This window comes from Coturnix japonica, chromosome 13 (assembly GCF_054131305.1).
Source record: "Coturnix japonica strain WE chromosome 13, WE-NBRP24, whole genome shotgun sequence".
NCBI lineage: Eukaryota > Metazoa > Chordata > Aves > Galliformes > Phasianidae > Coturnix > Coturnix japonica.
In genome coordinates this window covers 13,599,982-13,626,531 of record NC_140675.1, presented here as the reverse complement: position 1 = coordinate 13,626,531, position 26,550 = coordinate 13,599,982, and the positions used below count along the sequence as shown (strand labels likewise).

The window sequence follows — 26,550 nt, the reverse complement described above, 5'->3', positions numbered from 1 at the left end:
GGCCATCCCCAGCAGCACCCAAAGGACCTGGCAGCAGTGGGCTCGGAATTATCTCTCCGATGAATTTATGGTGTGCTGATATGGGAATGCCACAAAGCTTTACATCCAGCGCATAGCTCAAGGAAAGAAAAAAAACGCCTCTCCAAGAAAACTTCCAGTCAACAGATAACACAATGTGGTTCCGATTTCCAAACCCCCTCAAAATAATCGTTTCTTTTCTTTTTAAAAGTTTTGTCCAAGGGAAACGTTTCTAATTTAATCCCCTGCATGCACCTTCATCGCTGCCTTTGAATGTATATTATCTTCCAGCCAGTGCTCCGGCATGGAGCGAGAATTTTAGATTAAAAAAAAGAAAAAAGAAAAAAAAAAACCTTTAAACAGCACAATGCACAGCAAACAGGAATGTAAATGATGGTCTGGGTTCCATTATCCCTGACCCAGAGGTTGGAAACCAAAAGAAATTAATTAAAGCGGGGCGGGGGGCACCCTGTGTGCTGCTGGCGAGTGGCTGCAGTGCAGAGCTGCTGTGTCCCTGCGCCCTCGCACCGTCACTCACCAGAATGGACCGACCCTGCTCATGCAGCTTGTTTGCATTAGGGCCAGCGTGGAGGGGAAGCAGCCAGCAGGGCTGGGGCAGTGAAGGACTTCTAGAAGGAAGGTAAATCAGGAGGATTTGGGTGGAATGGATGAGGAGGCAGCACTGATAGCTGCAGTCATGTCAAGGGATCTCCAAGGGCTAGAGATAGGCATAGATCAGGCTTGATGCCAGTGTAGCCATTATGGGCTCCAGGTGTCCTCACCTCCCCAAAATACTGCCATGTTGAGCTCCTGCTGGTGACACGGGGAGGTGGGAGCATGCAGTGTCCTCACAGTATGAGCTGTCCTTACAGCCTCACTATTTCAGTCACTGTTGGTGACGGGGCTCAGCAAGGCACGTCTGGGCAAACAACACAAGACTCTGCTTCAATTTTTAACACTGTTAGGAAAAAAGTGAAGATGAGTGAGGCTCCCTGTGTTGCTTTCTTCAATCTTTTCCCAGATATATGTGCTGGGTGGTGCCTGTTCAGTACACGTGATCCAAAAGTGGGTAGAAACACATGACGCGGTGAGCGTGCAGCCACAACCAGTGCAGCCACCCCCTTGCCCTGTGTGTGGGACAGGTTTGCCTGCAGGTTTCTTTTCTGATGTTTTTCCTTCCAAATTGCACTTGGTCACAATGCTGAGTTTCTTGTGATGGGAGGGGACAGACTGGTCTGGATTAGATGAGCTCAGGGGACAGTGCGGGGACAAAGCCGCCATCGGTCCCCACATGGCCTTCATGTCGGCCATATAAGCACCGACCTATTTCAGAGCCACGCTCATCCCTTTGCCCGTGGCTTGTGCTGACCCAAGCCGAATGGCTGAAAGCCTCTTTGTGTCCTGCCATCCCCTGAGGGGGGCGAGGCCACAACCTCAACCCGCAGGCACAGGCTGCATAGCTCTGGGCATACAGGCCATGCAGGCCGCAGGCTGCTCCCCGAGCACAACACAGCCAGGCCCCGAGCTCCGCCAGCGCCCAGAACGAGAGAAAGAGCCCGTTATGAAGCCCCAGGCTAAGCAAACAGGAAAAGCAGCCCAGCGAGGCCGTGCTGCCAGGCCAGGGCCTACTCAAACAAAACCCGTTTGAGCACGGCGGTGCTGGCGGCAGACTCAGCGACTCCAGCCACCTCCTAAAAGCGGGTCCTGTCTCACAGCCAGCCTGGGCCCGGCTGGGCGCTGCGGGCCGCACAGGGCTGTGCTTGTCCTGGGGTAGAGCCGCTGACTCACGGAGCCCACACATCACGGAGCTATTTCGGGTTTCTCAACAGAGCTGTGGTTTTTCTGCAGGCAATCCCGAGGCTAGAGGTTTTTATCGCACGTCGCTTTGAACCCTTTTTTTTTTTTTTTTTTTTTTGGCTTCGAGAAGAAGTGTCTGCAGCAAAATGTGCTAACAAGAAAGCAATTATTGTCACAACCCGTCGCTTACAGAAGCTGTCTGCGCTCTGCTTGTTCCCATCTTCCCCCCCTGTGTCCCTGGTATGGGCTCCCCAAGCTGCACCCACATGGTCAGACCATTCAGGGTGATGTTAAACACAAACCAGGAGGAGGGCAGGCTCAGGAGCAAAGAACAGGGGGAATGCAGGATCACCCCATCTGTCTCACACAGCGTTCCCCCAGGGCAGGGATAGTTCTCTCAGTGCTGCAGAATCTGTGACTCCAGATGCAGATTGCTGCCCTGCGATCAGTGGGATGCTGAGCAGAACCTTCCCAGACTGATGCTGAAGGTGGTTCAAGAACAGGAGTATCTGGAAGGAAGCAGCTTAATGGCTCAGTGTATTGGCCAAGGCTGATGTGAGCTCTGTGCCCACAACTGCAACTGGATGATTTGAAATGGGATGGGGTAGAGATGGGATGTTTTGAGATGGGATGCTCATTTGAGCATGGTTTAGGATGGGACAGGGATATGGACAGGGTAGGATGAGGTGGGATGTGGTAAAGTGCCCTGTGCCAGTCCAGTGCCTCCTCTAAGTGAGGAGCATTGTAAAGGGAACTGCCCCTCTGGCTGCTTCACTGTCTACATTCACACTGAAATCCCCGTCAATGCAAGAAGTGTCTTAAAACGCACAGACTTACATCTGTATGAGTCTTGAGTGTGGCCCTGAGAGCTTTTTGTAAAGTAGACAGCACTCAAAAAAGAGAAGGAGGCTTTACTTTTACCTAACCTTTCCCCCTAAAATACATTTGATAATTTTTGTCCATTTGGGGTCTGTCTGGCAATAAAGTGAAATTCCAGCATCAGCAGAAGTATTAAAATCCACTTCACAAATGCTTGTTGCAAATCTGAAATGTGCCAAATTGGACATATTAACTTGACTTAGTATTTGTTCACCTTTTTCCTGACTCTAGAGCTGATGATTTTCTAATGGAGCAGCCTGACAAAAGAAATCAATCATCGGGCTAGGCCACAAGGAGAAAGACAAACAGAAAGGAAGAGAAAGATGAGAAAAACCAGACCACAGCAGCAGGTGGACAGGTTGTCTGGAAACCTCCTGTAAAATACGTGTAAACAAGGATATGTAAAAAAAATACAGAGATAGGGAAGAAGTGTGATTTATAAGGGAGCTGACGGCTCTCCCGGCCAGTCACTCTGGACCAGTCTTACTCCCCTCCATCAGTCCCGCACTGGGTACGGCCAATTCCTGTCTTCATAAAACTTCCTCAGGCTCTGGAGGTTGACAGGGGGAAAGTAGGGGCCAATCTTCTTCCGAATCCACCACTTGCCCTCTGCAGCATGTGCTCCTCCAGGCTGGCTGAATTTGTACTTGAAATGTTCCCCTCGGATCCACCTGTAGGGAAACAAAGCACAGGGTAGTTGGAGGGGATGAGCATCCATGCTGGATTGGATCTGCATTTATGTAGCTTCACTGCCACCACCACCAGTGATGGTGCTGGAACCCCTCAGCTCCCTGGAATGCTATCTGGGGATGATGCATGGGAAAGGAAAGCCATTGCACACTGTCACCCCGTGCATAATCCAGCATCACACTATGCTCCACATTATTCTCTATGACCAAGTTGAAAGCATAATAATAATAATAATAATAATAATAATAATAATGAAACACCAATACTATTTCTTTCCTGAAAGCACCTATGAAGTATTACTGCTGGGACACCTGTGGGTACACACACTCCCCCATGTCCCTCTGCCCCAGTGAACGGCTGCTCCCTCTGCTCCACTGCTTATTAGCAGGGCTCTGAGCGCATCTGTTTTCTGGTCGCCCTGGGAGTTGACAGAAAAGGAGATTTTAAAGCAGTGCAGAAAGAAGCATTCATCAGCCTCGCGAAACACGTTTGGAGGCTAACCATGCCGCTTGGTGCGGGAGCTGTGTCCCGCTTGATGTAGGGCATGCTGACAAGGGAAGGAGTAACACCCCAGTCCTTCAGCATTGGGGTCCCTGTTTGCAGAGTGCATCGCCGCATTCACTGGATAAGTTCATAAAATAACCCACAATATAAAAATGTCAAAGTCATGTCAGTGCTCATTTAAACCTGCTTTGCTTCACTACTAAAATACAAACCCTGCTACTGAGCAGGGCACTGCACTTGCACAGCTGCTCGCTCCCGGGCTGCACCTCGGGACGCCATAAAGTCAGCTCCTACTGCTAAAATAATTAGGGACGACTCCTGTACATTGGCCATTAGCACTCACCTGTGTAACGCACTCACATGGGAAGCAGGAGAGATTGCAGACGGCTGATAAAACTACAGCCCAATTAAAAGGTCTGCTGTAATCACATCTTGACATCTCAATTTACGCCTTGATTGGCACCCAGATGAGCAATACAGAAAAGATTCTGCTAACAAAACACATTAGCATGCAGCTGTTCACCACTTGCTGCTGATGGATCGTCCCCTGGCTGTGCCAAAAGCAGAGCAAACACCTCCAAGTTTCACCCTCCTGCAGGCAAAAAGGAGTGACCCAAAGTAGCCCAGAGCTGTGCATCTGGAGCTGCATAGAGACAGCCATCACCTAACAACTGATAGGGGCTGGGTGACAAGGGATGAGGGGGGTGAAGGTGTGCCCCATGGCACCTGTAGGTCAGGGACCCTGCAGCTGCCCACTCTGTTACTGCTATGGCTGTTTTTACACCTTTTTTTCTGAGGCTGCTGAAAGTCAAATGGAGGCTGAAGTGTTACTCCCACAGTGTTTGCTTCTCAGGAGCACAAAATTTCCTGTTAATAATTAGAGCAGGAAGGTTTATGCAGGTTCAGTTAGACTGCAGGCTCTTGTCTGAGACAGATAGGAGGTTTAACAGCTGTGATGTTTGGTTGCTTGCTTGAATTCACAAAACATATCTACCATCCCCAAGCCTTCATTCTACCATCACTGGCTGCCTAGAGAGGGGCAAAAGCAGCTGCTCTAATCCTGAGCTATCAACATCATTCCAGGAAGCAAACCACTCAGACAGCTCCTCTCAGAAACCTGGCAAATAGCATCAAATAGAGGCAATGACGTTCCCTTTTTCTTGCTGGGGATGCAGAGTGTGGAAGACTGGGGGCTTTATCTGACTGCCCTGGGCAGAGCTCAGATGCTCCAGCACTGCTTGGACCCCAAAGTACTCTTCCCCTATACCAACGTCCACCCAGGACCCTTCTGGAATGAAAATCTCCTTGCCCCTCCTGAATGGGCTTGCCTGCCCATATTAAACAATATCTATCATCTGATTTGGTATGATTTTTCCCATATGTTCTCTGTCTATTAAAATGTTTGCTATCAAAGGGATCAGCATGTAAAACTAGAACCGTGTGAGCATTAAAGCAACCACACACAACTGAAGCTGCATTTTTGTGGCACAAAGTTTGCCTTTCTATCTGAGCATATTTCCAGCCCTTATGTTCAGAGCCCACGTAAACCTGAGAGGACCCCGTGAGCCCCCAGCCCTGAACCAAACAGCTCCTTTGTCCCACCATATCCCACCTGCGTCAGGATGCACAGTGCATCCTGAGCTGCTCAAAGCCTGTGAAAGCTGAGGAACTGCAGCAGAAATACCTCTGAGCACAAAACACCAAGACAACAAGGCAGAGCATCCACTGCCCATCCTTCCTATGCCATCCTGGGGATAGGGGAGAAACACAGAAAGCTTGTAACCATCATCAGTCTTGCCTCCTGAGGCTCACTGATGTAAAAACTGCAGCATTTAATACTCACTGGAGTCCCTCATTTCAGGGCTCATAGAATTTACAAGCTACCCCACTATTTATAAGCTACCTGGGTGCCTCATTTCCAAAGTCTCAGTTTGCATTCTCCATGCTCCCTCCTCCCTATGCAGGGAGCAAGAACAACATGGACCCACCAAGTCAGGGCTCACAGTTTGCATACATCACCTGGTGACCTGCACAGCTGCAACCCCTACAAGCACCATGCACACAGAGTAAGGAACTGCTATGAGCTGCAGTTTGTCTTACATAAAAAAAATGGTTGCTTTTTTTCTGTTGGGTTGTTTTATTGCAACTTCAGGGCTCATGCAAAGACCTTTGGGGTAGTGGAAGGAATCCAAAGGTCCCTGGGGCTCCTCTGAGTGCAGGACAGTGCCAGCATGCAGAATCTTGCTGCTCGAGGGAAACATCTTCAAGAAGGTTATGAGGAAGCTGCTTGATTTCATATTTGTTAAAAGGAGACTGATGCCCTCTGCTCATACCAGAGAGATGAGCAATGCTCGTGTTTCAGAAGCAGCCAGGAAGGTCAGGGAGGCCATTCCTCGCTGCAAGCACTTTCCCAGGATTTACCAAGTGAACACAACTGGAGCTCTCTCTGACTGGCTGGGAAGCAATGGCTGCAGCCACGTGGAGGACACATCCAGCCGAGCCCATGTGAGGTCCAATAGGAGACACCAGAGCAAAATCATGCCATGAGAGGAGTGATGTGGTCAAAATAAAGCAAACCAGACACTCCTCCTCCAGGAGACAGAAAACCCACTCTGCTATGACAACAACAGTGGGATGCAAGACAAGGGACAAGAGCATCCCATTGCGAGCTCCACTGCAGAAATGAAGTGGCCACGTACGTCCTTGTGCCACTGCCTCCTGGGTGAGCATGTGCCCTCCATCACTGCCCACACCAGGCAGGGCTTCAGTCCTAGGAAGGGCAGAGAGGCTAAAAATACTTTGCATTATTTTTTAAATCAATATATTCATCCCAGCAGATGCCCGGTAGCAGCTGCGCTGTAGCACTTTCAAGATTTGATCATATATCAGCCTATTATGACATCTTCCAACTGTACGTGTTAAAAATTAGCAGCAATATTGGAGTTGTTGCGAGGGAGGGCTAAATCTCCCAGACAGCTGTAATTAGTTCCAGAGGGTGCAGCTGTCTCCCTGCAACAGCTGAGGGGTTCGAGGGAAAAAACCAGAGCCGGTGTTTTCTGTTAGAATTAATGGCCTGACAGGGCAAACCGGGGTAGGAGAGGGAAGAAAGAAACCAAAACACGAGGCGTCCTTTCGATGTGTTGGGTTTTTTTATCTCGAGGTTCCCCACTCCATTGTAAATCAGTGAGCAAGTGGCAGTGGAAAGTACAAATTCATTAAAGCAGCAGAGCCTCCATCCCTGGCTCTCCTGCTTGCTCCAGCCCCATGAGCAGCAGCGATCATAAATTCAGCTCAGCCCACGAACTGCTTGCAGCGTAAGGGCAGTTTTATGGGTTGTTTTTCCATGTCACTGACTTCTCTTTCTCTGAGGCTCCTGAAAGGTCTGGCCCTTGAGCTGGAGCATCTCATCCTCAAAATGTCTTGTTTTGCCTCCATCTGACAAGTTAGAACGTGATGTGATAGGGACATGCTTTGGTAGGCATGGGTTAATGGTTGGACCTGATGATCTCAGGGGTCTCTTCCAACATTAATGTTTCTGTGACTCTATTCTATGATTCTTAGAGGCTTTTTGTCCATTGATAGCAAAGCAAACCTGGTGGGAGAGGAATGTGGGTATCCACAAGGCTTAGGCACTGCTTGGGTTCCCTTGGGCAGGGGCAGAGCCAGCACATGGTCTCTGCAAGTGCAGGGGATGGAGCAGACTGGTCCCCACCACGGAGGTGGCTCTGTTAATGTTGTCCCCACATGCAGGGAGCTGCAATAAAACCCAATGAGAAAGCCAAAACAACATGTTGGGACTTTTTCACCCCCTGAGAACTGCATCACTTCCCAGGACAGGTCTCATGGCTGGCAAACAGCTTTTCAGTGGGAAACACACCAAAAACATCTTTTCCCTGCAGAAGACACCTACAACGCATACTTTCCCTTAATCCTCTATTTCCTCCCTTCCTTTCACACCGCTCTCATTAGCTGCAGGATGACTGTTGCCTCTGTTGGGTTGAGCTTCTGTTTGTTTGTCCTATTTAAAAACAAACAAACACTTTTTGGTCTTTTACCCTAAAAAAGCACCACCACTTCCATAGTGTTCCTAAAATCAACTCAGCCACCCCAGGGCTGAGCCTGGAGCCTTCCTCCTCCTACGCCATCCTCTCCCCAGGGCTTTGAGGAAGTCTCTATTCTTGCACCCAAGGGAGCAGCTGCTGGTTTGCATAGATTTCTGATTCTCTTCTGTGCTCATCAGGGCTGTAAATAGATATTTTAGGGCACAGCCCTTCCCAGTCAGGTAGCATCAAATTGGAAGCACTGCCACCATAAATAACACTGCTGCGACCGGGGCTCTTCCAACAGAGTGTGACTATAATTGGAATAAAAGTCTTTAAGTGAACATGATTTAATATCAGAGACGCTGAACACTTCAGGTCAAAACTAAAATGGATATTTTTCTTCTCCCCCTGTAGGCAAAGCCTCGTTTTTGTTTTCTTTCGTTGTTGCAGGCTGTTTCCATGACGGTGCGTTAAACACTTATTAATTTCTCAGCCAAAGCCCCACCATTCAGATTTATGACGGCGGGTGTTTTATGAACTATCCGCTGCACAATAATATTTTGTAAATCTACATTCCACAAACATCACTTTGCTTGAAGTAAAGCTTCAAACTCAGCTAGGCCGGGCGCTCAACAATGCCCTCATTTTTAATCAGTCACCTGTTTCTCATTTTAAGTTTATCACACTTGAAAAAATACTATAATTTCTAGAGTTGTAAAGAAACCTACAAACTTTGGTCTCAGAAATTTCATTTCGAAGGCATTAACTCATTTTGAAAGTCCCTTGGCTATTTAAGGTGTAGAGTTTCCATTAACAGAATAAACTCCGTGGAGTATGGAGCATAATGTTCTTATGGAAAACAGTCCCTTCCCCTAATTATTTAGTCTAGCAGAGAATGAAAATAATTAAGTCTCAAAATTCCCCTTAGAGTGGAGGGGGGACTGGGAGGAAAGCAGCAGCTACTGAAGGGAGTGGAGTGGCGATGGCTGGAGGTGGGCATGAGCAGCATTAAGGTTTGCAGTGACAGCTCCATGCCATCCAGGGCAGCTTTGGATCCTACCACAGCACAAGAGCTCTGGAATTCTCTATTCTTCCCAAGTGTTGCCATCAAAGATCAAATTTAAGGTTGTTGCTTGCAATTCAAATGAAATTACAGCACTGAAAAGGCAATTCGTGGCTGCCGGCACTGAGGTTCTGCACATCCAGTGCTCATCTCAATACAGCTAAGGAGTTGAAATTAAAAAATAATTGAATAGTTTGTGCTGGGAGGGTCCTTAAGGGTCACAGACCAGATGCCTTGCTTATAGAATCACAGAATGGTTTGAGTTGGAAAGGAGCTCTAAAGGCCATCAGGTCCCACTCCCTGCACTGAGCAGGGACACCCACAGCTCCATCAGTGCTCAGAGCCCCATCCAGCCTGACTGTGGGTGCCAGCAGGGATGGGGCACCTCCACCTCTGTGCCATTCCTCACCACCCTTGGCATAAATAACTTCTTCCTTATATCCAGTCCAAATCTCCCCTCTTTTACTTTGAGACCACTTCCCCTTGTCCTGTCACAACAGACCTTGCTTAAAGAGTCTGTCCTGCTCTCCAACTGTTCTCACACCACAGCGTCCCCCATTATGTCCACAGTTTCATCTGGGTGGATGGTGGTGCAGGAGGGACCCGCTTCAGTGAGCCTAAAATCCAGCAGGGAAATGGCATTTCTGAAATGCAGGAAGAAAGCCCCAGCAAGGCAGGGAGGGAGCTCAGCCTGAGCAGAACGAATGCGGGAGCAGAAGGGGCTGCCAGAACTGCTGTGAGAGCACCAGCCGTGAATGCCAGAAGTGTAAACTCAGCAGAATTGGGATGGGGCATAAAAAACTTAAAGAAAAAAAAAAAGAAAAGAAAAAGAAGCAAACAATCAGTTTCCATATGCAGGGGAAGTGTGAGCAGCAAACAACAATGAAATAAGCATAAATAACTACTAGTGACTAACTCACGTCCTCACACCTTCCCATTGCACCTGGGTACAACACAGGGATGCCAGCACAGGTATTGGGGTTGGCCCACTCAAACCAGAAACGTGAGCAGCAAACAGGGTTAAGTGGTGTGCTGGACTCCAGGCTGGGCCAAAAGGAGCATTTGTAAATTGTTATTTTTATTTCAAGCCACCCAAAAATACATTCGGCCCACGAAAAGCTTTTAAAGCAAAAGTAATGCCAGAGCAAAGGCAGCTGACACATAAAACCAGCACTGGATCCTGATCTTTTCCTACTATAAACTAGCTGCTAAGGAGTGAAAACAGAGTCTGAGCATTGGTTAGAGCAAAGTACTGCATGAATCAAAGCCCTGTTTGCTGAGATATAGAGCACTGTGTGCAGCACACAGCATCATGCTGCTCTGTCACCACTGACCTGCCTGTGCCCCTTGTATGCTGGGCAGTCACTATCCTATAAATGCTAACAAAGATAAAGATTTGCTTTGTTTTCATTTTAAATGCCTGAAAATACAATTTCCTCACCTGTCACAGAACACAGTAAAAATTTATAAGGTTTTTATGTGTTTTTTTTAATCACCACTGATGCCAGAACATACAAAAGAGGCGCAGCCCTTTGTGGCAAAGCCCTGAAAGATGTGATGCACATCAGGTTTCTGAGCTGCTGCGATGTTTGTAGTTCCAGCCACAGTGAGGAGCGGGAGCAGCACTGCTGGCCCTGGGCAATAAACAGCTCTGGGATTACGGAGAGCTTCTGTCGCTGCTGAGCCCCACTCACCACCAGCTGCCACCAGCTGGTACCCATGTCTGGCTGCTGGCACCAGGGGACACCCAGCTCCAAGTGGGGGCTCTGACACAAGGGCAGCACCACACAGATCTCCAGCATCTCCTCCAGCACTTTGTACCCCACTATGATCCCCCAAAGGAGTCCTGCAGGTCCCAGTGCAGCCCTCTCCCAGCCAAGCAGAGCTGAGATCCCTCCATAAACGGTATTAAAGCTGTACCCATCTATGGCAAGGGACATGCTGGTGTCTCCCAGCACGCCTTTTGGAGCAGTAGTTAACACAGGGTCCTCAAGAAATCTCCTGGGCTGCAGCCAGGGTGTAATTATCTGTGTGCATAACCCACAGCCTAACATGGCACAACCTGACAGCAAACCTGGACAACAGACCCAGATGTAGGGGAATGGCAGCACGCAGGGAGGGCTGCACTGAGAAACTGGGCTCTGAAAAGGGAATCCATACAAAATATCCCAAGTAACTGCTTTTACAGCAGTCTCAGTTCCTATCTTTGGAGGGAGATTGTCACCATCAGCCTGCAGCAATGCTCTGATGGGGCACTGGTGCTGCATGAGACCATTCTGACTGCCTGGGAAACCTCAGAAATGTGGTTATAATTGATCCTCAGATCCAATGGTGGGACACTCGCTGGTGTTCCAAGCTGTGTATCTGTTGGTTGTGGTCTTTTTTGTATACATACATACTATCTCAGTATCTATTGAACGCCATATCCAAAAGAAAGCACTTTAGTAAAAGGTGGAAAGAAATTCTTAATATCTAAATTAGAAAAGCAGCCTCCCCATAGAAGATCTGGGGGACACACAGCTTTAAAGCTGAAAAGCACAGCTCTGTTTCAAAAGGAAGCTCACTTCACATGGTGCTGGGAACCTTAATCACTGTTTGTAATGCATCTTGAGAGCCCCAAATGGAAAACATGAGCACGAGCATACTATTACTCGAGTTGATCCAAAACTCCCTTAAAATATTTTTTCAGCTAAAAATAACTTCATCAACAAAACAGACACTTTTGTGAAAAACTGCCTTTTGTAGAAAACCTTGGGGTTTTCATCTGTGCTCTGCACTTGCTGATGTTTGCTTTGTCATTGAAAACGCAAACAATTCCAAGACAAGTGTCAACAAAAACAATTCTTCTTGCAGGACTGTTTCATCTTTGAAGTATCCCAATGGGCTGCTGGAAATGGTATTTTTCATCTGACCTTGCAAAGAGATCATGGCAAAAAATCTGAGGCTGTGGGGCAGGAAACCACCGTGGTAGGTAGGATCCATGTCCAAGAGAAGCAGTGCTGGGCGTTGGGAAGGGGCCAGCCCCAGGTCTCCTGTCCCCATCACGGTGCTGAGCACCAAATCTCCATGGAGATCTGTTATTAAAATTGCCCTATTAAATACCACCCGCGTGGCATCAAATACAAAGAGCAATCAACCAACAGGAATGATGACTCAACCACCTCCCTGGGCAGCCAGTTCCAATGCCCAACAGCTCTTTCAGAGAAGAAATTTCTCCTGGTATCCAACCTGAAATGCCCCAGCACAACTTGAGGCTATCACCGTTCATCCTATTGCTGTTTACTAGGAGACCAACCCCACCTTGCTCCAACCTTCTTTCCAGTTGGAGCACTCATGCTGAATGCATAGCCTGGGTGTTTTCTATCTAGAAGCTTGCCCCAATCACTTACCGTGGGGGATCTTTGCCTGCAAATGGGTTTGTTGCCATCAGGGACAAGGCCTCTTCTTCCTGGGCCAGCAGCTTCCCTGCCAGGTGGATGATCCACTCATTCTGCTCATAGGTCTGGGAGAAAGAGGATGAAATACTGGTATTAGGCATCTCTGAGCTTTAATTACAATTAAACACATCTGTGTGAACTCTGGGCAGGGAGTAATCGGTGCAATAGCAAACAAGATATTTGCTGGTGCTGCACGATCAGACCATGCAGACTCCAAAACCTCAAGGCTGAGACACACTGAGAATTCATCCATCGCTTTAAAACATGTTGCTTTCCTTGCTTTGTTATCGGACAAATAACAGAAGGAAGTGAATTCTCTATTCCTGGATTCTCAGCTACCCAACTACTTCCAACATCTGTGCCATGCCCTTTTATCCTGCTACCACTGAAACCAAATATATCAGCCTTAGAATGCTGTGCCCCCCCATTGAGCTGCCAATTTTGATTCCACATTTACCTCCCTCCATGAATGAGAGCATCTCACCCCCTGCAGAAATTCTTGGTGAGGCTCCATAAAAAGCATTTCCCCTTCTGGTGACTTTCAGTGCTTTATATTCAGTTTTTTAATGTGCACCTAACTGGATTTTTTAATGCAAGCAGTAGGGGACACTGTGGGAAAGCTAAACCCAGCATCTGTACCTGCAAGACTGTGACTAATGCAGACCATCAATGCAAAGTTACTCAGCAAATCTTTTATAATGGCAGGGTTTGTTATTTCCATTGCTACAGGAAACAGGGGAGAGAAAGGAGATGCAAAGCCCCACATTCTGGAGGGAAGCTCCACCTCACAGGATCGCTGACCTGCACTCATCACAAGCTACAAGGAAAGCCTCAGATATTGCAGCCTACAGCTTTGTAGAAAGTTTCCTACTAGCAGAGCTGCAAGGAACCTGTGGGTGAGAAACGAAAGCTCTACGGAGGACCTCAATTCTTCAGAGCCTGCTGCAAACCCACAGGGCTCAGCAATGGCGGAATGGGCTCCTTGGTTTGCCAGGTCTCCAAACTGTTAATTAGTGGCTCCATGCACACAAGAGTTGGACTTCTGGTTTGTAAAGTGTTTTTCTTGTAAAATTTACAGCATGTCTGGCCCCAGCAAGGTCTGCGGTGAGAAATTTCCACCCGGCGCGGCTCCCCCCACCCCCCCAGCACCACGGCCTGGATACAGTGCAATGCTGGGAGCAGTGGGAGCAGGGCTGTGCTCACGTCTGTGCTGCTTAACTCATTACCCTGTAAAGCGATATGGTGGTGAAGGGGGGAAAGAAGGAGCCCAGGTGATTTGGGCTCCATCCAGAGCAGCATCGTGGAGGTGACAGTTCCTCTCTGTGGCTCTGCTGGGAGCAGACCCTGCATGCTGAGCTGCTGTACCTATCTGTGATATTTAGGATGGGAAAGACTCACCTGGCACTGAGTAAAAACAGAAGAGAGTCAGGGCTTGAACCACTAAAAGCATTAAATACAAGAAGCCAGAAGCGACACATAAGGTGTGCATGGTGGGTCCATGTTTTGATTTTGGATCTTTGTAAGTGGAAACCCTACAGCATCCCTGGCTGCTTCAGGTGGAAAAGCCAAAGGCAAAGAACACCACCACCCCCACTGTTGTTGGGACAGGAACACTGACACCAGGACCAGCACAGAACACCAGCATCAACCCCAAAAAAGGCATGAGAAGATCAGCTCGCTGAACCAGGCTTTAGGCAGAACATGTTATTGGAACTGGATTTGCTCCCTGTTTCCACCTGTGCATTGCTGCAGCCTCCCCACCACTGCACTGCACCCATACTTTGCAACCATTTCTACTCTCCAACTTCCAAGTAATGATTTCTATCATCCAACCTCTCCATTTTCACATTTTACCTGTGCATAAACACAGAATTCTCACCGTGAATGCATTCATTTGCATACAGATGTATTTAATAACTCGACAGGACTTTAAGCCCAATCACCAATACTGCAGCAGCAGTAGCAATGAAATTTTGCAGAGATAATGTACAAGAGAATAAAATAATCACAAAAAACACATTAAAAAAACCACACAGCACTACAGGGAACACATTCCCAACTGAAATAATACTAAGAACAACCCTTTTCCTCCAGGTTTAATTGGTCATTTAATGGAAAAGGACTGCAGATTAGCGTGGCATTTTATTGAATCTCAGTCCTGGCACAGACGTACAGGAGGACGTAACTCTGAGATGCACATGTGGAAACAGCTGGAAACTTGGCACTGGAGCCCTGCATTATGATTTTGCATGGTTGGGAAGCTCTGCATGTTCTCACATCGTGTGGATGGTGGGGGAGTTCGCATTTCCATGCTGTTGTAAGGGGCATTTCTGGCACCACAGCCCACTCATTTTGGGGATGCAAAGCACTGACTCCACCACCGGGGATGTTTTCACCCAACACTCACACTTCTGCTTACGCTGATGCTTAGGAGTGACCTCAGTAGTCACTATATAGAGAAGCTGAGCCATCAGCTGGAGGAATGAACCATATCCCACAGAAAGAACAGCATAACCAACACAGGGCTTTGTTTTCCTAGAACTCCATCTCAGTGCCTGCTGCCATCCTGCTACCCAAGAGGATTAACCAAGGAAGGCTGAAGGCTACACCACATTCCACCACCTGCCATGGTCAGATTCCATTGTTTCCCATTACCTCGCCCCCTATTCCTAGGAGTTCCCCAAAGGGACAAACCATTGGCCTGCAGTACAGTTCTCACCATATCATTTAAGTGGGCAGTTCCCCCAACCCCACCAAGAGGCACCCCATAAGGTGCTCAGGGAAGCATCCCTGAAGGAAGCCAACCAACCCCAGTTAAATGAAGAAAATAGAATTCCTACATTCTACAAATAGACCAAACCACCTGAATGTGGCAATGGAAAATGGAAGTGAATCGAGGTCTGTGTTTTTAGGAGAGGAAAGAAAGGAAATGTAAAAGGCTGCGTCTAGCGCACTAAGCACGAGGTTCGGGTTTTACTGCCCTGCACACACCTCCTTCTGCACACTGCTGCCATGCAGCGTTTTCCTGCAAGTACCTTCTGGTTGGATGACCCAGGTGACAGAGGTTGGAACCCAGTATTCTATTAAAACATTCATCTCCCTTCTCTCCATATAGGGTTTCCTTTTCTCAGCTCTCCCAGTGCGTGCAGTAAGGTGAAGCCTCCTCTCCCAGCTCCCCTGTCCTGCACCAAGCTCTGTCCTGCTGCTCACATTTCTGTTCTCCCTTTGGGAGTCAGATGAGTTGCACCCATAAACTTACCCATCACATCTGGCAAACACACCCTTCTCCTAGGTGCCCCACAATTTGCTTCTTCACAAATACATGAAACAAAGCGACCTGAATTTTAGCTGCATCCCTTCTGCACAGACTGTCCCGACACTCAGATACTGCTGGAGTCACTTCAAGGTATAACACAACAGAACAAGCTTTAACAAACAATACCGAGATGGCACTGGGGTTGTTATTTTCCGACTGTTATGATCTGATGAGCAGCACAAGCATGTTTCTGCACTGGCCAGATGCAGACCCCACTACAGAGAGCTTACACAGTCTAAACAGAAGAAATATCCCTCATGCCACAGGAAGGAGAGAAGAAACCCTTGGATTTTTCATTATTGAGAGCACTGAATGCTTTCTGCTGCTGTCCAATGGTGAAGAACACGTCTTGTTCTACAAACAAGGTGCTTCTGCCAAGCCCAAGGCATCCTGCTACCAGGAAAAGCGACCAACTCAAAGCCCCTGGACTATGAGCGGTATTTTGTTTTCTGGTTGTTAATTCTGACCGATGCTGAACCCACCTCAGGCTGGAGCAGCTCTGCCCACAGTGCTCTCTGTACCAGCACAGCACAGCTCCATTTGGGGTTGTGGTGATGGGCCGCCTACAAGCACCCACCATAAGTGCTAAGTCAGATAATTACAGGAGCATCATCATCAGCTGGAGGGCACATAACACTTAATCTCTTTCCAGCAAAATAAGAACCTTTGCACTAAAACAACCAGGAGCACATTCCGCCATCGCACTATCTTCTTGTTGGAAACTTTTTTCCCCTAACGTTTAACCTGAATTTTCCTGAGATTAAATCATATTCTGCCATTTAGCCCATTATTTCCTCCCTCCCTTCTCTGCAGGGACCCAGAAAACAGATTGTTACTTTCCACTTTGTGGTAAGCTTTCCCACATCCCAAACCTGCTCTGCTGCCTTCCCAGAACTGTTCTCATGGTTGCTGTGGGACCAGGATTCTATAGGTTCCTCTGTTGTACCCATACCAATCAGCTGCATCCTTCCCACATTAGGATGTTTGGCTTAGGAGGGGGCTCTCCACTCCTATCTGCTCAGACCCAAACCTGCATCACCACCGGGGGCTTTTAGACCTCTTCCTCGATTGTAAATGGCATATTGTATTTAAGTAATGAAATTAACATCACAAACATCGCTTCCTGGAAAATAATGCCATGTTACATTACTTATAATCAAGGCACTATGGCAATTAGCACCCAACTGCTAATTGCGGCTCAGAGCAGGGCAGCACTGGTCCTGCAGCTACAGCCAAGGTGGGAGCTGTGCAGGAGGATGGTGTCATATGTCAAGCAGTGATGAGGTGCAAAGAGGAACCTGTCAGGAGCAGCACAAAGGGATGGTAAATATCTTCCCCCCCCCAAACTCCCTGGGCTTTCCTGCAGCCTGTCAGTGTGGGATATGGCAGGTCCTTAAGTAACTGCCTCCAGCACCAACCCTGTGACGGCAGCAAACAGCGGGGTGAAAAAATCCAGAACTTCTAAAAACAAATTAAACCTAATCCAGAGGCTGAAGGAACTTGGTTTTATGGACTCCATAAACTACTGTATGGGCTTTGTGAAACTCACCCGACTGCACAAACTTCTGCTGGGCTTTTGGTTCCTCTTCCTTCCCACCACCTTGTCAGACTTGATCTGAGCAGTGAGCAAAGGGGCAGCCAACAGAGTCCTGGGCTGCATCAGCAGAGGGGTGGCAGTGGGGCAGGGAGAGGACTGTCCACTAACTCTGCTCTGCCCCTGTCCAGTCCTGGGGTCCCTGGCATGGAGAGTTGTGGAGCTGATGGAAACGATCCAGAGGAGGGCATGAGGATGCTCAGAGGATGCAGCACCTCCCCTGTTGGAGCAGGGGGGGATCGAAGTGTTCAGCCTGGAGGCTCCAGGGAGATCTCACTGCAGCCTTCCAGTACTTGAAAGGAGCTTATAAGCAGGAGCAGATAATGACAGGACAGGGGGGCATGGCTTTAAACTAAAAGAGGGGAGATTTAGGTCAGATGTTAGGGGGAAATTCTTTACCGAGCTGCAGTGTGAGGCCATGTGAACACCCACGTCTTGCTATGGAAAGGATCCGTGGCCTTGTGGCAACCTCAAAGCAGGAAGGGACAGCACACAGGGGGGACACACACCTCCTGTGCACGAGCACTAATTACCACTAATCAGCCGGTGCGGACAGACGGCTTTGCATGTGTGCAGCCCAACAGCCCCCAGGCTGATAGGTGCACTTCAGGGAACCTCTCAGTGCATTATAAAAATAATCATAAAGATGCAAATGAAGCTGTGTTATTTCCGCTTCCTGCTCGTCCCCAGGCTGCCCCATACATCACTGTCACTCAGTACACAGCCGCTGCCTGCCGACAGACAAGGTTGGTGTGTGGCAATGTCTCTCAACACCAGCACAGCAGCACTTGCCATGATGCTGCAGTATCAGTGCCTCGTGCTTATTTGGTCACCTTCAGCCCTGGGCATTCTGATCTGGTGGAGGGCATCCAGACCATGGCATAGGGTTGGGCTGAGGGGCTGTGAGGTCCCTTCTAACCCAACCATGCTGTGATTGCATGGTGGAGCCCTCCTGAAAAGCAGGAAGCTTTAAACCAACAGCTCTAACTTCTGCACCGTCATTTAGTGCTGAGCAATACTGCTGGCCAGAGCTTTAACCTTTGCTGTCGTCTTGCTGAGGGATAAGCATACCTAATGCAGATTAAATGAAATTCCAGCACACAAAAAAACCCCCATAGCCAAAGAGCGATGGTTATGTCATCACCGAGGAATCTAAAAGGCGCCTAAATGAAAATACCACAAAGAAAAAACAGCAAAGTTTGGGGCAGGGGGAGAGCAAGAGGAAGAGCACCAGGAACGGATGTGAAAATAAAGGGAGAGATGGGGCTGCCCACACCACAACGAGCCCCAGCTTTGTAACACCCACTTTACATTACACAGACATGCCATTTTGCAGAAAAGGCTGTAGGATGTTAATGAATTAATTTACAATAATTCCCCCCTCTTCCTTGATGGAGAGCCATCACCTGCCTGTGGGTGCCAGGTGAAGATGCCATGTCCCTATAGAGGACAGAGAGCAGTGGCTGCCCACTGTGCCACCACGTCAGGGACAGGCACTATCTCCACCTCTTTAACTCTTGTTATTGCTGAGAAACAATTAAGAAGCCTCACATAACATTTCCAAGAGTTTCATTACACCAGCAGCAGACATCCTTAAGGAATACAACTTTTTTTTAAAAACATAATTAACTTAGCTGAGGCTTCAAATATCCACCCCCTGCCTCAAGCACGTTGTAAATTCACATGGATTGCTTTCCCTGGTCCAGGGGATGCGCGTGTACCTGGAAGGCCGCGAACCACATCAGCCAGTCCAGGCGATAGTGGTAGGGTGAGATGAAGCACGGCCGTCGCCACAGGTCCCCAGGCTTGCACTTGAAGTCAAACTCCTGCCAGACAGCAGCGGGGTCATTGGGGTCTGGGCTGGACGTTCCCTGAAGGATGACTTCAGTTCTCTCCTTGGTGATGCTGCAGAACACAACAGCAGGTCTGTTATTTGTCTCAAATCAAGGGTAGATGTGGCACTTAGGGACACTGTTTAAGGGACATGGTGGTGATTGGAATTGGTGATCTTACGGGTCTTTTCTGATCCTGTGATTCTATGACCTTCATTCACTTCTTGGGCCAACTTGTCTCTGACATAGAATCAATGGATGGTTTCACTTAGAAAGGAGCTCTAAAGGCCACGTGGTCCCATTCCATGCACTGAGCAGGGACACCCACAGCTCCATCAGTGCTCAGAGCCCCATCCAGCCTGACCGTGGGCACCTGGAGTGATGGGGCACCACCACCTCTCTGTGCATCCTGTGCCATTCCTCACCACCCTTAATATAAAGAGCTTCTTCCTTATATCCAGTCTAAATGTCCCCTCATTTAATTTTAAATCATTTCCCCTTGTCCTGGCACAACAGACCCTGATATACTGTCTGTCCCTTTCCTCTCTTACAGCTCCCTTCAGATACTGGAAGGCTCCTAGCAGGTCTCCCAGAGCCTTCACTTCCACAGTGGTCACAAGAGAGATCTTACACCCTTTTATTTTTCACTCTTTGGTCCTTCCACCTTCAGCCCTAAAACTGAAACTCTGGAAACACATGGGCATCACCTTCTCCCTTGATGCCATCCAGCAATAGATGCCTACAGCCCACAGAACGCTGCGCATCTCAGCTTATAATTGTTACCTCCGTTTAATAGATTTCTGGATTCTCCAGCCAAGTTCCATATTATACACTGGGCTGAGTTATGAGCCGTGGCCAGCTGCCCAATGGTTAGAAACACGCTGTAAATCAGGGACACCAAATTACTAATAAAAGTATGTTCCTACTGTGTGATTCAAAATATGTCAAGTTTCACATAATCGTATATTCATTATAAGCTGCAATCCTCTTTTTATTGGTTTACATAGGCTGGAATTACAAACATATTACAGCAGCATTTCATCACATGCTCTTTAGGTTCTGGTAACTGCTGAAGCAGAAACCATAGACTGAAGAAGAAAAAGAACAACAACCCAAAGAAAACAGCCTCCCGTAGCTTCATCGCTCCAGCCTTCAAAGAGGTTCAGGGGTTATTTCTCTCTCCCAAAAAATGGAGAAACATCAGCGTTTTCCATAACCTTTTAGCGCCTGTATTTTTAATTATGGGTTTTTGTGTGGGTTTTTTTATTCCCCCTGAGTTTGTTATTTTTTCTATAATGTCTGCTGTTCAAAACACTGGAGAAAACAACCTATCCATGTGATGTCCTGCAGGAGGGCCCTGCTCCTCCCAACCTGATGCTCTCATAAAAGCCTGATTAAAGCCCAATTACTGCTGCTCCTCCTGCAGGACCTGCCCACAGCCCACCAACCTGGAGCAGCACCTGAGTAAGGAGGCAGTTGCACAGCCAAACCCAAGGTGTGTGCAGAGAGAACTGGCTCTGTTGTCACCTCTGTGGTGGCACATAAGCCACTCTGCTCATTCTGCCTTGATGCCACGCTCTTTGCCTTGCACCCCCCGCAGCTGCAAGCTTTCAGGATAAGGTTACCTAACCCACTTGGCTACCTCTCCATAAGCACAAGGTGTATCAGCATTTTCACAGGTGCTTTGATCAAGGAGAGGCCAAGGGACAGCACTTACCATGGACTGTGGGTTGCCTAAGCCTGCCAGCCCGAGCCCCAAAACCCTGACTCAGGTTACTAATATAGGTAGAGGTGCTTCCCCTGCCCAGCCTCACCTCACAGCCCTCAGTGGGATTTCCTGAGCTGACAGCAGCAGCCAGACTGCTGGGCCTGTCCTCTCCATCTGTCTTTCTGTCTTGCTCTCTCTTTTTTTTTTTGAGCCCATTTATACTTTCGTCTCTGCAGTTTCCTGTAGCAATGAATTCCCCAAGTCACTCGTTGGAAAAAGCACTTCCTTTTGTTGGCCTTAAATCTGCTACCCAACAGCTTATGTGAATATTTACATGAGGGATAGCGAACACGCGCACGGGAAGAGAAGTTCACCATAAATAAAGTGGGCTGGTGATGGTGAGGAGTATCCACTGGATGAACTCTCTGATGGATATTTTCATCCCTCTACTACATTTGCTCCATCAGTATAATGAGCTCACTAAAAGTAGCTCAAAGAAAACAAATTATAATTCAGTGGGAAAGAAACCTGTTCCTTCTTCTTTTTCTCTCTCTCTCATAAACAGATATTCCAAGTCTATGGCTACTGGAAAGATTTCTGTTTGGATTTAAGGCTATTGGACCACACTTCACGCTGCTGACAGCGGAAAGCTGTACAACCCTGCTGGAAAGGAGCTCTATGGAGAAGGACCTGGGAGTTCTGGTGGCCAACAAGGTGACTGTGAGCCAATAGTGTGCCCTGCTGGCCAAGAAGGCTAATGGGACCCATGGGACCCTGAGGGGCACTGCACAGTGAAGGCAGCAGGTGAGGGAGGTGCTCCTCCCCTCTGTCTGACCTGGGGAGGCCACATCTGGAGCACTGCGCCAGTCCAAGGCAGACAGGGAACTACTGGAGAGAGCCAAGGAGAACCAAGAGGTCTACTGAGATTGTGGAGGCCTGAAGCAGCTCATGAAGAGGAAAGGCTGAGAGCCCCAGGGCTGTTCAGCCCGGGTAGGAGAAGGATCTCATCATATGCTCAGTAATATGAGCAGCAGCCTCATAAGCAAGAACCACAGCATGGTGTGGATGTGTTGATGGTTGGACTTGATCTTAGAGAGCTTTTCCAATAATTTCATAATGATTCTATTAAATACCTAAAGGGTGGGAGTCAAGAGGATGGGGCCAGGCTCTTTTTGGTGGTGCCCAGCTACAGGACAAGGGGCACAAACTGGAACACAGGAAGCTCCAAGACAAGTTTCTTCACTGTGAGGGTGGCAGAGCCCCGGAACAAGCTGCCCATGGAGATGGTGGAGTTCCCTTCTCTGGAGATATTCAACACCCACCTGGATGTGTCCCTGTGCAACCTGCTCTGGGGAACTTGCCTCAGGGAGAAGCAGGACTGGATGGTCTCCAGAGATCCCTTCCAACCCCTATGGTTCTGTGATTCTGTAACGTGCCATTAAAATGCAATACCTTCCAAAAGCTCCATAGGTGTTGACTATCCTGAGGGGATTGAAGGATGTATTCATGACCTGTCTGGAGCTGAGCAGGTTGATGATGACAGGCACGCTGAGGTAGGCGATCAGGAGCCCAAAGGAGATGTTCACCACCCTGCGGATGCGGCACCCTGGAGGGACATGAGAGCAGAGGGATGTGAATGCTGCCCACAGCCAACTCTGCCCTGCAGCCAGGAGCAAACAGCCAGCGCTGCTGCCAGCTGCTATCGCTGAGGAGATCTGCCTTTCTCTAAATAGTCTGAGAAAGGGCTAAAAAGAAAAATGTCTAAAATGTGAGATCAATCATTGCCTCAGAAGGGGGGATAGAACACAGCTGGCACCCACACCTTGCTCAGCATCATCTCCTACATCCAGCTCCCACCGCCCAGGCTCATTTCTGCCTTCCCTTCTCTGCTCTCACCCAGACCCAGCTCATCCCTGTGTGGTTCCCTACCCCTTACCATTAATGCAGGAGCTGCACTCTGTTGGCTGCCCTGCGTTCACGTGGCATTTGGAGTTAAGGAGAAACCTGCTGCAATCAGACAAATAAGCAGCGGTGACCTCTGAAGGGCTCCTATGTTTATGGTTGCTTTTAATTTGTTTAACATTAACAGCCAATGGATCAGACTCAAAGCAATAGCACGCAGCTTTCCCCTTATCTCTGCAGGAGAGGGATGTTTATTTGAACCCCTCTCAGAAGCTATTAATAATTGTTTAGTCTGAGAACATTTCTGGAGCAGCACTGGATTTGGAAAGGAGCTCACCAAGATGCCCCCCCCTCACTCTGCACCACTGTGAGGTGCTCAGGCAGCATTGTGTCTCTTTAGTGAACTCTGTAGCTGCAAGCAAAGATCAGTCTCAGCCCCAGAGCACCACACAATCCCTTCACTGTGACCCAGCTCCACAGATCAGCTTTTGGCCCTACATACTGCTTGCCCTCCACCTCCTGCAGCTAAAGTGCTCACAGGATCCTGCCCTTCTCAGTCCTGATGCTGCAACTGTCACCGTGCCTACGGGGTGACAGCAACGTGGTCACAGAAGGAAAAGGGTTTAGTACAGGAGAATACAGCGAGGATGGAGCAAGACTTGGGAAAGGCCATGAGCCAACAGGGTCTGGATGAGCAGACAGGAGCCAAGCACTAGTGGTGGGAATTGGAGCTCCCAGTGGGAAATACACACGAGGATGTGGCCAGATCCTATTAAACCAGGTCACAAGTGGGACACCCTCCTGTCTTCTGCTCTCGTGACCCAGGGGTGAGAGCTCCTCTACGCCTCTTGCCACACAGCCCATCAGTGCCAGCTCAACAGCCTCTGCTTTGCTAGCAGAAAAACATGCAGAAACCCAAATTCACACAGGATATTTAGTCCTACCACTTTAAAAAAAAAAAGAAAAAAAAGTTGGGGGATTTTAAATTCCAGCACAGGGACACATTTACAATCCAATCCCAGCAAAATATGTAATACAGGACACAGAACACTTAATGAAGCTGCATCAGCCTTATGGGAAGCGCTGCCTCTGGCCAATAAGCTGCATTTCTTGGTACAGGGGAAAGGACTAGAGACAGATGCTTTGTCTTGTTGACATTTTTCACTCTTCTGACAGATGTTCAGCATGTTTAAAAATGAGCATCTGTGATTGTTGTTGATATTACAGGCAATTTGTCGCTTATAAGCGGTTTACAAAAACACTACAAATATAATCGTACATCTGTTACGCAGCCCCATAAAAAAATACCCCAGCGCTGCTCGTGCATCTCCTGGAGCCAGGCTGCTTGAAACCTTCCAGAGGGAAGCATCACAGCCACATGAATCCCTGTTGGTAAGCTACAAACCTCCTTGTATTTGCTTTCTTGTGTTCCTGGTATGAACAGGAGTTCACCTGCACCCTACTTCATGGGAATCTGGGATGCTTTGGGGCAATTCCTTCCCCATAGGCACAGCCAAGAGCAGCTGCTCCACTCTCCTTCTCCAAGCAGGATGTTGAGCTCTCTTTTCAGTTAGTGAAGGAGCTGCTGGCCCCACAGCAGATCAATAATCAGTTCTGCTCTTCCTGGAAGTCCAGTCCCAAGCTCAGTTACTTATGCTCTGATGCCTGTGGGCTCCAAAACTGCACTGGATGTTTCATCTTTGACTTTAAATAGTCAAAATAAAATAGACCACAAGTGAAATGGTGCAATTCTGCATTGCTTATTTCAAGCTGGAGTCTGATGCTGGCTGGTGAGCATAAAGTCAGGACCCCAGCTGCGCTCCCTATGCAGGCAACACTGTACCTGCTCTGGGACATGCCCTCTAGTGGCACCAACGTGGCAAAGGTTTACAACCCAGCTGCTGGCTTTGCACACATCTGTCAATGTTCAAACAATATTCACATCCCAGACAGAACCACCTAGGGGGCAGAATTCTCACCCTGACCACTCACATTTGTTCCAGAAAGATAGGACTGAAAACACACCTCACACCCCTTTGGCACTTTTCTCTCCCCAGGAAGAACTCACCCAGCCCTGGGGGTTGCTGCTCACTGCTGCCCTGCAGCTGCAGCACACGCTCCTTCACCCCTCCGTGCCCAGTGCTGAACAGGAAGGCCAGGCTGCGGTCATCAAAGCAGGCGATGCTGGGCACGATGGTCAGCCAGTTGAGGAAGCTCAGGTTCCCACTGATAATCAGCAGCACCTAAAGGGGAAAGAAGAAAGCAGACGGTGCTGAAGGGTTTGGAAGATGCTTCATAGCTCCCACCTCTTTGGGGATTTGCTGAATGTAACTCCCTTAAAAACAGGTCTGGTAACGCCTGGATTGGCTCTGGTCCTGCATCCAGACTGGTCTGAGAAGCCCTAAACACACAACAGCAGCCAAAGCTGTGACCTGTGCTGAGCTCCTCTACTGGGGAACCCAAGCACAAGTGTACTGCAATGGAAAGCAGCACAACAAGACCCGTGCCCATTGAACAGCTTTGGGACAGGTAACCCAGACAAGTCTCACCACACTGTGCCCTGGCACTAAAGAAAGCAGAACTCCTGCTCCCAACCCCACACAGCAACAAGGGCTCATTCATCATCCTCAAGATGCCCACGTATCCATGAAATCAACATTTCTGAAACCCTTCAAGAGGAAATATTGGACCTTCTAATTAAAGAGCAACTTAAAAAAAGAAACTTCTATATTTAAAGAGGCATTTTTAATTTTAGCTTTTACTGCTCATTTATGAGTCCATGTGTAAGGTGTAGAAAGTGGAAAAATCTGTGAGTCTTTGGAGGAGTCTCCGTCAATATTTGTGCGCATTGGAAAAAAGACCTTTTGTAGGCACCCATAACTTCTTGCTATTACAATGACTTGAAAAACAGAATGAACCTTCTTGCACCCCAGTTCTCCAGCAAGTCCTAATGAGTACACAGCAGTAATGTTTGGGCACAGCCCATTTGGCCTTGGCCATGAATCACATCTTCACAGCATATGGCTTCATTTTGCAGCTTTCCCTCAGCTGCACGATGTCACTTCCTTACCATTTCCAACCATGAGCTGCAGTGAAGATGCAGCCCAACCTCTGCTGAAGGTACACCCCAACCTCCCCCCTAGAGCCTTTCATTGCAGCCCCATACACCGAGCACACAGGACAATTGCTGGTATCTCCTCTGCAGCACCCAGTTCCTATTGCAAGCAAGCCATGCGCACAAAGTCTCCATATGCAAAAGCAATTTCTCCAAGCACAGTGCAGAGATTTTTGCTCCTTACCCATGATGTGATGCCCCACATGCCACAAAGCCCCCTTCCATCCTACCTGCCCCACTGAGTTCCTAAAGGCAGCAGCCAGCCCCATGAAGATGCTGAGAACTGGCTGACCCCAAACACCTTGCCTTGCCAGCACAACAGCCACCAGCCCAACCCTCTTCCTTGCCAGGGTCTCACTCTCCTGCCATCAAGTGGGAACATGCTGCAAGCAATGCAGGGTGCTGGCACGTGGCAGAGTATAGGAACCCACACACAGATACAAGAAAAGCAGCTGATGACTGCTTAGGACTATTTCAGTTTGTGGGACTGATTTGGATTCCTGTCCCATTAGTCACATTACTTAGGATTTAGCCCTGGCTCTGCTAATTAACTAGCTGCTCTTCAGACAAATTAAAACAAAAAAGAAGAAAAAGAAATAAGAAAGTCCCATCATGTTATCCACAAAAAATGAAGATATAAAGCTGACTTCAT

General features: G+C 48.3%; 1 protein-coding gene across 7 annotated transcripts in view; it reads right to left on the bottom strand.

Annotated features, from left to right (window-relative positions):
- Positions 1 to 2,710: 2,710 nt before the first annotated feature.
- The window catches only part of LMF1 (lipase maturation factor 1), a 148,585-nt gene continuing 124,745 nt past the window's right edge, over positions 2,711 to 26,550 (bottom strand). For all 7 annotated transcript variants that reach the window (XM_015876946.3, XM_085513961.1, XM_085513960.1 and 4 more), the window contains 5 exons: positions 24,852 to 25,026; positions 22,334 to 22,487; positions 19,063 to 19,246; positions 12,384 to 12,496; positions 2,711 to 3,365 (listed from right to left, as the gene is read on the bottom strand). In XM_015876946.3, the coding sequence (XP_015732432.2) occupies positions 3,191 to 3,365; positions 12,384 to 12,496; positions 19,063 to 19,246; positions 22,334 to 22,487; positions 24,852 to 25,026 (801 nt within the window). In that variant the 3' untranslated portion in view covers positions 2,711 to 3,190. The remainder of the gene's footprint in view (positions 3,366 to 12,383; positions 12,497 to 19,062; positions 19,247 to 22,333; positions 22,488 to 24,851; positions 25,027 to 26,550) is intronic.